Raw genomic sequence first — 13712 nt, 5'->3', positions numbered from 1 at the left:
GACATGCCAGGACATGTCTTGTGAGGCTTCATCACGGCATTGCTTTGCGCCATGCGGCTCCGTCCCGACGCGCAAATTTCTCCGCATGTGTCTCAATGTGCCGAAAAAGTGCTGATGTCTACATCTTCTGCAATTTCTGTGGAAGTCAGACCCGGATCAACAAAGCCTTCACTTTGGAAATGAACAGCACATTCCATTGTTACAGGAGTTTTTGTCATGGAAAGAGGAGCTTGGCACACCTCGTACAGGTGTGCCAAGCTCCCCAGCCCAGTGTGACAAGACAGAAGAAATTACATTCTATGGATAAAACAATAAACCACAAGCCTAATATTCTAAATGACCAAATTTTGGACAGTATACTGTTACAAAACAGTGACATCTGCAAACAGTGTTTTACCCTTTGTGCTGGTTGCTGTATCATGCATTGCAATACACTGTGGGAGCCAAGATCAAGTACTTCATTGTCCAAAATGCAAATTATTCACCAAATTAAGTTCCTGATGTGTTGCATCTTTCACAGTGACGTCTGTTTTTCATGGAAATGAACTAAGGGCACCATTTTGTGCCATACGGTCTGTTTGAGCAGTGACAGACTTGTGGGTGGCACAGACACAGACACTGGGAAGGACTCACCGTTGATAACATGTTCAGGAGAGATGGTCTTCTTGTCAGACTTGTTGCAGATCTCATTGGCCTCGGAAGAGATGAGGTGTATGAACTCGGTGCAGCAGTTCACCACCAGCTCTCTGGCGTCGTTGGCCACTCGCACGTTGGGCAGAGTTTCTTTAATCATCTTATTGATCGCTGCTCTGGGGATGGTGAGATCGTCATCATTTCCAGAAGACGAAGCCATGGTTTGTAAAGAAATAAATACTCCAGTTCAAGACTGGGCGACGGCAAAACTGAGAAATAAAACTTAAGAGTCTTCTCCTGCGAATCGACCCGGTTTTTGTACGCGGTTCGATACAACGCCAACACTAAATGAGCTAAATGTTGCTAAGCACCGAGACGGCTAGCGAATAAGGAAAAACGGGTCTGAATGACCTCAAAGAATCAACAGCACAGCAGAATAATGCGTGGTTAGCTAGCTTCCAAACTAGCTGGTAGCTGTGGTCCCAAAGTGAAAGCACAACTAAGCTAACAACGATACGCCAAACACGTACAATTATTATTCCTACTATTACCCACTACTAATACTAGGCATTAATACACAATTTTGGAATTCGGACTACATTAGCCCGAGTATAGCGTCGAACAAAGAGCCGGATAATGTGTGTGACGCTACGTTCGAAGCATGAAGCTCAACAGTATCGATCTCTTCGAAGCGGAAATGTTTCGAAGCTTGCTTCAGCCAGGAAAACTCTCCAAATGCTTTGCAAAATTGATCTCTGGATCACTCTGAATCTGTAAGCAGCCAGCCATCCGCCATGTTGACACTCCCTTCTGACCATTTGTCCACTCAGTCATCACTCATCTTCAACTGCTTATCCGGTAGTATTTCAGGGGACCCCAAACTTCCCTTTCCCAGGCCACATTAACCACCTCTGACTGAGGGATCCGGAGGCATTCCCAGGGCAGTGTGGAGAGATAATCGCTGGCATGAATGTTCTTCATAAGTCAGTGTTTGAGAAAAAAGTGCGGGCCACTTGAAAATCCAACATGACGGCCAGGTAGGGGTCAGTGAAGAAAATTTAGGGGTCAAGGGTAGGGGTCAGGGGTCAAAATTTAAAAATGCTCCAATCATATTGAAAAGTATAACACAGTACTTGTCTGATCATAAATATTCCAAAAAGGTATAGTTTGGACTATCTATGACTGAATCTTAGGGAGTTATGGGGTAAAAGCACCAAGAAGACAAAGGTCAGTTTCAGTTTGTATGGGGCCAAAAGTTAAAGTTGCTCCAATTTTTGTAAAATATGATGCAAATTATTGGTTGAGTTAACAACCAACCCCTAGGAGCAAGCACACAGGCGACAGCGGTAAGGAAAAACTGGAGCATGATATTGAGGAAGAAACCTCAAGCAGACCAGACTCAGAGGGGTGACCCTCTGCTCATACCATTCTAGCAGTTATAAAGTTTTTACAAACTTTTGCAAAGGTAAATAAACAGAAAATCAAAACAACATGACATAATAAAAGAATATGTACAGTGCTGTGAAAAGGTTTGTGCCACCTTGAGTTTTTACATGTTTGAATTTTTTTAGGACATCAAAAAAAATGTAGGCTTTTAATATTAAAATGACAAAAATGATTGCCTTTAAACTCAGTGAAACGTAATCTCTACATTATGAATTAAAAGAAACAACAAAATAGCTAAAAGCTACAATGATGGTGTGAATTCCAAGACACTGGTTATGTCTTGGACTTTACTGACACCAGTTATGTAGGAAATACAAACAGTATGTGTTCTATGGTAAATCTGTGTAGAGTAGATAGTTCTCAAAAACTAAGACCATGCAAGAAGGAGAAGACTAAGGGCCCCTTCAGACATAGTGCAAAGTTTGGATGAAGTGCACACTTAGTGCGCATGACGCAGGAATGACGTGCAAACCATGCAGTGTTGTATAGTAACGAAGTAAAAATACTTCACTACTGTACTTAAGTACGTTTTGGGAGACTTTGTACTTTACTTGAGTTTTTTAAATTCAGCTTACTTTCACTTTTACTTCACTACATTTCCGACCTTAATTGCATACTTCTACTCTGATACATTTTCTATGCGCCATGCCGTTACTCGTTACAAAAAAAAAAAAACACACACACATACGAAAAAAGTTGTGTTTTCACCCAGAGACACCACTGATTACTAGTGACTGCAACGAAGTCAGGCCGATTTGTCATGAGGCATGTACGGTAGACCTTTTTTTTTTTGCAGTTGCACACTTGGGGGGTGTTTGTCAGGAAAATGATTATTTCTCTACATTTATTACAGACCTGCAGCGGGTCTGTAATCAACTTTTCTGCAGCACAGCTTTGCTTTGAACCTTGAACCAATCAAAGCAGTGATTTGCAGATCGAAGCAGTGCTTCGATTTACGATTCCTGGAGTCATTGTTTTATTTTGCTTTATTCTAATTTTTCCCCGCTAAAACCCTGAAGAGCATATTTCTGTGAGTAATATTTAATATTTTTATGTTTTTATGGTCTTCTAAAACAGTTGGTAGATGTATTTTATAACTTAAAAACGGGACTGATGCTAACGCGTTAGCATGTCTATGGCGTTTTCAATGTTAAAGTTAGCATTAAGCTGTTCGCATCAGCACGTTTGTGTTGATTTGTTTTCTGTATAATTAATGGCTCAGTGTTCATTGTCGTAAAAGAGTCAAATTGTAATTTTTTTAATTAATTTTTATTCATATATTATAGCAACAACAATAATAGTCTACATAATAGACAATAATAGTCAATAATAATATACTAATAATGTTACAATACAATTTTAGAGAACGAGACAAAAAGAACCTAATGAAACAAAAAAACCATGTAACAATGAAAATAAATAAATACATATAGAAATAACTGTTTCCTGTGAACACCTAGCGAGTAGCCTACTCTCGTTTAGGTTTGAAACCTTGTTTCTGAAGTGTTTTTGTGTGATGTACACAATTTTCAGTATTTTGTCTAATACTACCAGTCATTTACAAGCCTAGATAAACTAGATAAACTTTAATATAAAAAAATCAGTCTGTTTTTGATTATTAACATTTACTTGTACTTTTACTTTCAGTACTTGAGTACATTTAGTTGAACATTACTTGTCATACTTAAGTACAATAAATACTAGATACTTTAAGACTTTTACTTGAGTAGCATTTCAGTCAGTGACTTGAACTTCTACCAAAGTCATTTTTTTTAATGGGTATCTGTACTTTTAAGTGTGATTTTTCGGTACTTAATACAACACTGAAACCGTGTAATGTCGTCCCTGCCTCCAAAGCCTTGTACACCTGTTGCTACAATTATTTGCGTGCACAAGCATCTGAAAGACAAAGTGTGCGCTGTGTGAACCCACTGGACCTTCTCGCGGCAGGTGCCGGTCAAATTCCAGGTGACATGCACGAACATCTAACACCGCTCGTATGCCACTCAAAAATGTGTGGCCAGACGCACTCTTGGCATGATAGGAGACTGCAGACAATCACTTTTGTACTCGCAGAGAAATTTGTCTAAGTCCCACATGAGTGTGGCTTTAGTGTGTGCGCTGACAGGAGGTGTGTCCTCCCACTGAAGGGGCTGTGGAAATCTGTGGATCTGGACATTCCAGCTGGACACCACGTACTGTGTTTGGACGGACATGGACAAACAACTGCCCACTGTGATGCGCGTGTGTCTGTTTGGCATTATCAAGTAGACATAAATAAAAACATATCATTGTGGCGACGTGCTGCAGTGAGCGAGCGCGCGCTCATTTACGGAGGAACAGAATGGATCATATGTTTGCTCGCTTGAAAATGTGGTGTTTTTAGATGGTGTGTGATTTAATTTTTTTTTTTGTGTAATACTTCCATGTCCTTCCTGATATGAGGCAGATCCCCACAGCTTTCAAAGAACAGCGCCATAGCTCAGTGGTAAAGTTGCTGACTAGAAATCAGAGCTTTTGAAAGATGCGAGTTCGCGTCCAGTGGGTGGTGTGTTTTTTCTTTGTTTTTTTATTTATTCTACATAAGCGGCGCAATGTGGCTCCACATGTACCAGGTGGTTTTATTTTTTATTTCTTCCACATAAGCAGTGCCATGTGCTGCACCTCGCACTGTTCCTGCTCGAAAGACACCGGCACGTGCACGAACTCTCACACCGGGTTTATGCATGCCTGCCCATTGGTGCGATGTTTTGTAGTGCGCTAATTTTGAACTGTTTCACGCTGTTTCGCCGTAATCAACCAGACATCGACCAAACTTCGCACTATGTGTGAAGGGGCCCTAAGGAAGGCCATCAATACACCCAGACAACCCTGAAGAAGTTATAGGCTTCTGTGGCTATGACTGGAGAAATTGTATGTAGTGCAAATTTTTGAATTTTACACCAGTTATACAGTTTCATGATTAAGTGGTAAAAAGAAGGATTAAAAAAAGAAAACTTGAAAGTTCAGCTACAATTTGCCAGAAGGCACATCGGAGATGCAAGCCTAGATTTGATCTGTTTTAAAGAAATTTCTTCTCTGCTCCACTCTGCTGTGATGCTATGAGTGGTGATGCAAAATCTGGATCACGTTTCACTTTATATAGGCTTTGAAGGATTACTGTTACCAGGCTTACGTCAAAACTACTGCATGGACTTTGACAAAATTGTCACCACAGATATATATTAGGCCATTTTGCAAGTGATCTGGATCTGGATCCTGGCTCAAGATTTCACTTTATATAGGCTTTTAAGCATTACATCAAAACTACTTCACGGATTCTCAGCAAATTTGAACCACAGGTAGATATTAGGGCATGGAAGACTCTGAATTTTGGAAGTGATCTGGATCAAGATTTCACTTTATAAAGGCTTTGATGGATTACATCAAAAATACTTCACATACTTTCATCACGTTTGTCCCACAGATAGATATTAGGGCATGGAAGACTCCACTGAATTTTGGAGGTGATCTGGATCTGGATTGGCGGACGTCAGTAATCTCTGATTGCTCCTGTTTGTCTATTAATTTTAAATGGCTTTAACTGAAAGCAGTTATGGCATGTACAGAGCTGTATGTATTTCAATTGTAATGGCAGAGCTCGCACCCCCCCCCCCCCCCCATCCTTAAGCTGCTGACCAAAAGTGTAATAAAACATGGGAAAAGTCTTGCATAGAGTAAGACTGATTGACAAGTGCTGCTTCATGCAGAATTAGAAGACTTCTAGTGTTTAAAATAAAAATTGTGTTTTAAAACAATGACTACATTATCAAATCCCAGATCACCTAAGAAAAGGCAATTACTTGGCTATTATTTGGTGGGGGGGGAGGGGGGGTCACCATTTTTAAATATCTACCCCCTTCAGTTTTCCAGAAAACACATTTGCTTTAGTAATCAACATGTTTATTAGACCCCATTCCTACCAGGCTGCTCAAGGAAGCCCTACCATTAATTAATCCTTCGATCTTAAATATGATCAATCTATCTTTGTTAGTTGGCTATGTACCACAGGCTTTTAAGGTGGCAGTAATTAAACCATTACTTAAAAAGCCATCACTTGACCCAGCTATCTTAGCTAATTATAGGCCAATCTCCAACCTTCCTTTTCTCTCAAAAATTCTTGAAAGGGTAGTTGTAAACAGCTAACTGATCATCTGCAGAGGAATGGTCTATTTGAAGAGTTTCAGTCAGGTTTTAGAATTCATCATAGTACAGAAACAGCATTAGTGAAGGTTACAAATGATCTTCTTATGGCCTCAGACAGTGGACTCATCTCTGTGCTTGTTCTGTTAGACCTCAGTGCTGCTTTTGATACTGTTGACCATAAAATTTTATTACAGAGATTAGAGCATGCCATAGGTATTAAAGGCACTGCGCTGCGGTGGTTTGAATCATATTTGTCTAATAGATTACAATTTGTTCATGTAAATGGGGAATCTTCTTCACAGACTAAAGTTAATTATGGAGTTCCACAAGGTTCTGTGCTAGGACCAATTTTATTCACTTTATATATGCTTCCCTTAGGCAGTATTATTAGACGGTATTGCTTAAATTTTCATTGTTACGCAGATGATACCCAGCTTTATCTATCCATGAAGCCAGAGGACACACACCAATTAGCTAAACTGCAGGATTGTCTTACAGACATAAAGACATGGATGACCTCTAATTTCCTGCTTTTAAACTCAGATAAAACTGAAGTTATTGTACTTGGCCCCACAAATCTTAGAAACATGGTGTCTAACCAGATCCTTACTCTGGATGGCATTACCCTGACCTCTAGTAATACTGTGAGAAATCTTGGAGTCATTTTTGATCAGGATATGTCATTCAAAGCGCATATTAAACAAATATGTAGGACTGCTTTTTTGCATTTACGCAATATCTCTAAAATCAGAAAGGTCTTGTCTCAGAGTGATGCTGAAAAACTAATTCATGCATTTATTTCCTCTAGGCTGGACTATTGTAATTCATTATTATCAGGTTGTCCTAAAAGTTCCCTAAAAAGCCTTCAGTTAATTCAAAATGCTGCAGCTAGAGTACTGACGGGGACTAGAAGGAGAGAGCATATCTCACCCATATTGGCCTCTCTTCATTGGCTTCCTGTTAATTCTAGAATAGAATTTAAAATTCTTCTTCTTACTTATAAGGTTTTGAATAATCAGGTCCCATCTTATCTTAGGGACCTCGTAGTACCATATCACCCCAATAGAGCGCTTCGCTCTCAGACTGCAGGCTTACTTGTAGTTCCTAGGGTTTGTAAGAGTAGAATGGGAGGCAGAGCCTTCAGCTTTCAGGCTCCTCTCCTGTGGAACCAGCTCCCAATTCAGATCAGGGAGACAGACACCCTCTCTACTTTTAAGATTAGGCTTAAAACTTTCCTTTTTGCTAAAGCTTATAGTTAGGGCTGGATCGGGTGACCCTGAACCATCCCTTAGTTATGCTGCTATAGACGTAGACTGCTGGGGGGTTCCCATGATGCACTGTTTCTTTCTCTTTTTGCTCTGTATGCACCACTCTGCATTTAATCATTAGTGATTGATCTCTGCTCCCCTCCACAGCATGTCTTTTTCCTGGTTCTCTCCCTCAGCCCCAACCAGTCCCAGCAGAAGACTGCCCCTCCCTGAGCCTGGTTCTGCTGGAGGTTTCTTCCTGTTAAAAGGGAGTTTTTCCTTCCCACTGTAGCCAAGTGCTTGCTCACAGGGGGTCGTTTTGACCGTTGGGGTTTTACATAATTATTGTATGGCCTTGCCTTACAATATAAAGCGCCTTGGGGCAACTGTTTGTTGTGATTTGGCGCTATATAAAAAAAATTGATTGAATTGATTGATTGATTGATTGATTGATTAATCAAGGGATTTAACAAAGATGTTGCATAAACCATGGAACAATGGCATTTTTATACACATTTTCTACATTTTCAGAGGTCATAAATAATAGGACAAACTAAATTTAAGGATATTTACCTCAGACAAAGAGGTAATGTTTTCACCTGCGTTTGTTGTTTGTTTGTTGTTAACGGGATAACTCAAAACATAACTCAAAACATATTCAAATGAAATTTGCTTAGCATAATGATAATGTGCTCGGAAATGGGTGATATCAGTGTTGGGGGGGAACCTGGAATATATTCTGGACCTGAGATCCAGACAAATATTTGTGCATGTAGCAACATTGAATTCAAAAAGTTCTAAGACCATGTTGATGAAATTTGGTGAGCAGATGGATAATATCCTAGAAAATGGGAGTGGGGGGGGGGGGGGGTGTATTTTTAATTTGAACCAGAACATATCTTTGAGCATTCAGGAATGTTTCATTAAAAGTTTGTTCACATTGAACTTTGACACCATTTTGTCAGCAGAGGCATAATGTCCAAGAAAATCATTTTTGTCATGTTAAGGCGATCCAAAACATGTTCTTGATTTGGGATCCAGAAGACTGCTAGAGATACAGTGACACTGAACTCAAATTTATGAATTGATCTTGATTCAATTTTATGAGCAGGTAATTTGCTTGATGCTATATTCTAGTGAAGGTGGGTATTTTGGTGGTTGGGAATATGTGGCCTTGGAGGAGGTGTACACTCTCTGAGTGCCCTCTAGTTGTTCATACTTATCATCACTTTTACAGCTGGTTTTCCTGAAATAAATCAGGAGATGGATACATGAAATTTCCCTGTGCAGGCAGGTGACTGGCAGGCCTCATCGATGGAGGCGACTGTGTGGCCAGGTGATCGGCAGACATTGTCACTATGCACAGAGACTGATGCGGCTGCCTGGGCATCTTCAGCCAAGGGAGCTGACTGCTCCCAGATGATGTTGTCACTGGCTTTGACAACGGGGACCATTGTGACACCTTCAGCTGGATGGACGTCCCTGGGTGCAGAGGCAGCCTGCTCCTCTGCTTCCTCTGTTCCACCTCCGGCTGCACGCTCCAACCTACGAAATATGGTACAAGGATTAGAAGGACCCTCCCCCACCCCACAGCCAGGAAGCTCCTCGGCTGCAGAACCTGGCGGCTCCTCCGGGCCACTGCCAGGGTATAGGCACAGCATCTCCTCAGGAGTATTCTCCAGAGAGGAGGTGGCTTGCTCCACCATGACCTCAGCAGGGGCTGGACTGGGAATCCTCTCCGTGACATCTCCGGGGTCAGCGTTGGTATTCCCCACCTTCTTCCTGGTGCCGCAGGACATGCTCACAGGACTGCAAAATAAACAACAGGCATTAGTCACCCCCCCCCCCCCCAAATGTCAAGAGACGGCTCGTCAGAGAGGACCGATGTTGTATTCCCTACCAGCCCTGTGGCTGTGGAGCTACTCCCCATAGGCCTTTGAGCGGTCATTCCTCCTCCTCTTGCAAGCCCTGCCTGAGCTGTCGCAGACGTCTGGGGTGGGTGCCGACCCAGAAAAAGCATCCGAAACCTCCACGGGCAGCAAGGAAGAGTCCACGGGAGACAGAAGAGGTGGGGAGGCCGGTCGTGGAGTGCCCACGGGGCATCAGATGTTGAATCTGACAGGGAAGCGGGTGAGCAAGGTGGAGTTGCAGCAGGCTGAGGAAATGCTGACAAGAGAATGTTAAACACCATCTGGAATGAGGACACAAAGGAAGAACCATGTCGGGATCTGGGAAACTGGAGTGAATGATGACACAAAGGATGACACCATGTCGGGATCTGGGGAACTGGAGTGAATGAGGACACAAAGGATGACACCATGTTGGAATCTGAGGAACTGGAGTGAATGAGGACACAAAGGATGACACCATGTCGGGATCTGGGGAACTGGAGTGAATGAGGACACAAAGGATGACACCATGTTGGAATCTGAGGAACTGGAGTGAATGAGGACACAAAGGATGACACCATGTCGGGATCTGGGGAACTGGAGTGAATGAGGACACAAAGGATGACACCATGTTGGAATCTGAGGAACTGGAGTGAATGAGGACACAAAGGATGACACCATGTCCGGATCTGGGGAACTGGAGTGAATGAGGACACAAAGAATGACACCATGTTGGGATATGGGGAACTGGATTGAGCTTGGAGCTCCTCCACCAGGTGATGACAAGTGACTGTGTTTTATGTAAGGCAACCACATCCAGATAAAGCATGCCTTGCACAGAGGCTACTAGTTGCTGCAGAGGTGTGTGGTCAGTAGCAGCTGACATGTTTGTCTGGACTGGTGGGATGGAAGTGAGGTGAGGATCATCGATGGAAGTGGAGGAACCCGGAGTGGGTTGAAGGGTCTGGTGGTGATGCTCTATTAATGATGAGTGTGTCTCCTCTGAGTCCGAATGAGGCACGTTCACCAGTGGCATGTGCTCCTCAGGGTGAAGAACACATTCGGGGAGTCTGTCTCATTCCAAAATTTCCTCCAGTGCATACAGATTTGGGAATGGGTCCAACACCCAGTGGTTCATCTCTATCAAGTCCCATAATTGTTTTACAAAGTTTTGTCTGTTTATTTGTTACTACAGCAGTGCATGCAATTCAATAACAAATTAAATTTATCACAGAAGGATTTCAAAATGGGGAGATTGGGGTGAGGGGGAGCGCTACTAGAGTCGCCTTTATTCAGAGCGTAGCGACATGACGAGTCGAAAAAAAAACGGTCATGTGACTCATGGTGCCATTTTGGGGCCAAAATATCATGCGCTGTTAATCTATCTGCATGTAAATCCAGCTATTTCATTTCTTTATTCAGTGAGACCTGGAGGGGGGTGATCGGCCTCCCCAATCTGAATGCGAGTGGTGTTCAGTTGTTGGACTTCTGTGCTAGTCACAGTTTGTCCATCACGAGCACCATGTTCAAGCACAAGGGTGTCCATAAGTGCACGTGGCACCAGGACACCCTTAGCTGAAGGTTGATGATCGACTTTGTAGTCGTATCATCTGACCTTCGGCCACGTGTCTCGGACACTCAGGTGAAGAGACGAGCTGAGCTGTTGTCTGATGAACACCCGATGGTGAGTTGGATCTGCTAGGAGGGGAGGAAGACGGTCAGACCTGGCAGGCCCAAACGTATTGTGAGGGTCTGCTGGGAACGACTGGCGGAACCCTGTGTCAGCGAGGTCTTCAACTCCCACCTCCGGGAGAGCTTCTCCCAGATCCTGGGGGAGTTTGCAGACATGGAGTCCGAGTGGACCATGTTCTCCACCTCCATTGTCGATGCAGCCGCTCGTAGCTGTGGTCACAAGGTCTCTGGTGCCTGTCGCAGAGGCAATCCCAGAACCCGGTGGTGAACGCCATAAGTAAGGGATGCCGTCAAGCTGAAGAAGGAGTCCTACTTGTCTTTTTTGGTAAGTGGGACCCCGGAGGCAGCTGACAGGTACGCGCAGGCCAAGCATGCTGCAGCCCGTGTGGATGCAGAGGCAAAAACTCATGTCTGGGAGGAGTTGGGGAGGCCATGGAGGAGGACTATCGGTCAGCCTCGAAGAAATTCTCGCAAACCGTCCGACGCCTCAGGAGGTGGAAGCATTCCATCGGGTGCTTGAGGGTTCATGGGAATTCGCCCAACCAGTCCACATGTGCTTTGTGGATCTAGAGAAGGCGTTCGACCATGTCCCTCGGGGCACCCTGTGGGGGGTGCTCCGGGAGCATGGGGTGCGGGGTCCTTTGCTAAGGGCTATCTGGTCCCTGTACGACCGCAGCAGGAGCTTGGTTCACATTGATGGTAGTAAGCCAAACCTGTTTCCAGTGCATGTTGGCCTCCGCCAGTTCTGTTCTGTTCATTATCTTTATGGACAGAATTTCTAGGCGCAGCCAGGGTGCAGAGGGGGTTCGGTTTGGGAACCACAGAATGTCATCTCTGCTGTTTGCGGACGATGTGGTTCTGTTGGCTTCGTCAAATCAGGACCTTCAGCATGCATTGGGGCGGTTTGCAGCCAAGTGTGAAGCGTCCGGGATGAAAATCAGCATCTCCAAATCCGAGGCCATGGTTCTCGACCGGAAAAAGGTGCTTGCCCTCTTAAGGTCGGTGGAGTGTTCCTTGCCTCAAGTGGAGGAGTTTAAGTATATCAGGGTCTTGTTCGTGAGCGAGTGACAGATGGAGCATGAGATCGACAGACAGATCATGTTCATAGCCTCTACAAAAACTAAAGAATCATAGATTATATGTAGTCACACTTAACAGCTCATTTTAATTAGGCAAAAACACATCAGTCTTCACCCTCATCTTCTTCCAAGTCTTCTTCCAGATCTGCTGCCTCAAGAAGGGAGAATAAAGGTGTAGTTACGTTATGAGAGTGCTGTAACATTTGATAGGGGGAGTGCCCCTAATCTGGTGTCCAAGGCAGTGGTGATGCATTTGACAGACAAATGTCTTATACAAAGGGCCAGTACAATTACCGCTACAGCCAAATTAATTAGAATTTAAGGTACCAGCCTTTTGGGCAGCATGGTGGCTTAGTGGTTAGCGCTGTTGCCTCACAGCGAGAAGGTCATGGGTTCAATTCCCGCCTGTGGCCTTTCTGTGCGGCATTTGCATGTTCTTCCCATGTTTGCGTGGGTTTCCTCCGGGTGCTCTGGTTTGCTCCCACATCCAAAAATATGCGGGTTAGGTGGATTGGGATCTATAAATTGTCCGTAGGTGTGCAAGTGTGTGTGTGTGTGTGTGTGTGTGTGTATGGGTGGGTGGGTACCAGCCTTTCCACTTGCCAAAATGGTTTTACCAACTCAGTCAACAAACAATTTGTTAAATTCAAAATTCTCAACCAATCCCTCAGAGCAAGGGCGTAGGTTTGGCCTCAGCTTTGGTAGGGACAATACCACCCCCCCGCCCCCCTGCCCACCACCACCACCCCCTAACCCACTCATACCATTAGACACACAAGTACAGCATAATACATAACATATGACGACATAATGCTGAATAATTTAACACTTTATTTACAATATTAAGCGTGTAGGCAAACAAACCTTAATAGCTTAAATAACAAAATTGCACCCAAAATCACGAATCTATTCGATAGGCCTACACCTGAGAGAACAAGACAACAAAAAAATACTTGTGGAGCTACAACCAAGATGTATAATTTATTATCTTCATCAATAATGCAGTTGTAGGTATTTGGCAACCTAATTAAAAAAAAAGAAGGGATTTCCACTGATATATATGGTGTATTACGGTAAACGAAGCCTGTGATGTCATAACGCAGAGGAAAAACACGGAAGTTTCACACTAATGCGCCGCTGATTCTCATTACCGTAAGTTCTCATGTAAGCCCTCACTCTGAAAAATTTCAACTGACAGCAAGCCAAGAACCCGTGCTTTCCAACAGTGTGCTATATGTTGCATATATTACGGTAATAAAGTGCGTTGGGTGACTTTTGAAACGAGGGAAAAGTATGAAAAAGAGCGCAAAAGTGACAAAAAAGTACAGAGACAGACAGCAAACATAAATGTAGTAATTTCTGAGGACAAGGCAGGATGTTAGTGTCATTTGTGAAGGTGTGTGTGTGGGTGTGCAGTTTATTTTAAGTGTGGCGCACAGCATTGTTCTCCAGCCCCGCCCTTCTTGTTTTTCTGCACCGGAGCAGTGTTGCCAGATATGAAATATGAAACTATCGTAGCAAAACCTCAAAATTATCGTATT

At 43.5% G+C, this 13712-nt stretch overlaps 1 protein-coding gene across 1 annotated transcript in view; it reads right to left on the bottom strand.

Annotated features, from left to right (window-relative positions):
• The window catches only part of dr1 (down-regulator of transcription 1), a 60449-nt gene extending 59110 nt beyond the window's left edge, over positions 1–1339 (bottom strand). Inside the window, exon 1 of the mRNA XM_034180730.1 lies at positions 634–1339. Coding sequence (XP_034036621.1) covers positions 634–853 — 220 coding nt within the window. The 5' untranslated portion in view covers positions 854–1339. The remainder of the gene's footprint in view (positions 1–633) is intronic.
• Between the last annotated feature and the right edge of the window lie 12373 nt (positions 1340–13712).

The sequence above is a fragment of the Thalassophryne amazonica genome, chromosome 10 (assembly GCF_902500255.1).
Source record: "Thalassophryne amazonica chromosome 10, fThaAma1.1, whole genome shotgun sequence".
In the NCBI taxonomy this organism is placed as follows: domain Eukaryota; kingdom Metazoa; phylum Chordata; class Actinopteri; order Batrachoidiformes; family Batrachoididae; genus Thalassophryne; species Thalassophryne amazonica.
The sequence above is the reverse complement of the archived record's forward strand: the minus strand, read 5'-3'. Positions and strand labels throughout refer to the sequence as shown.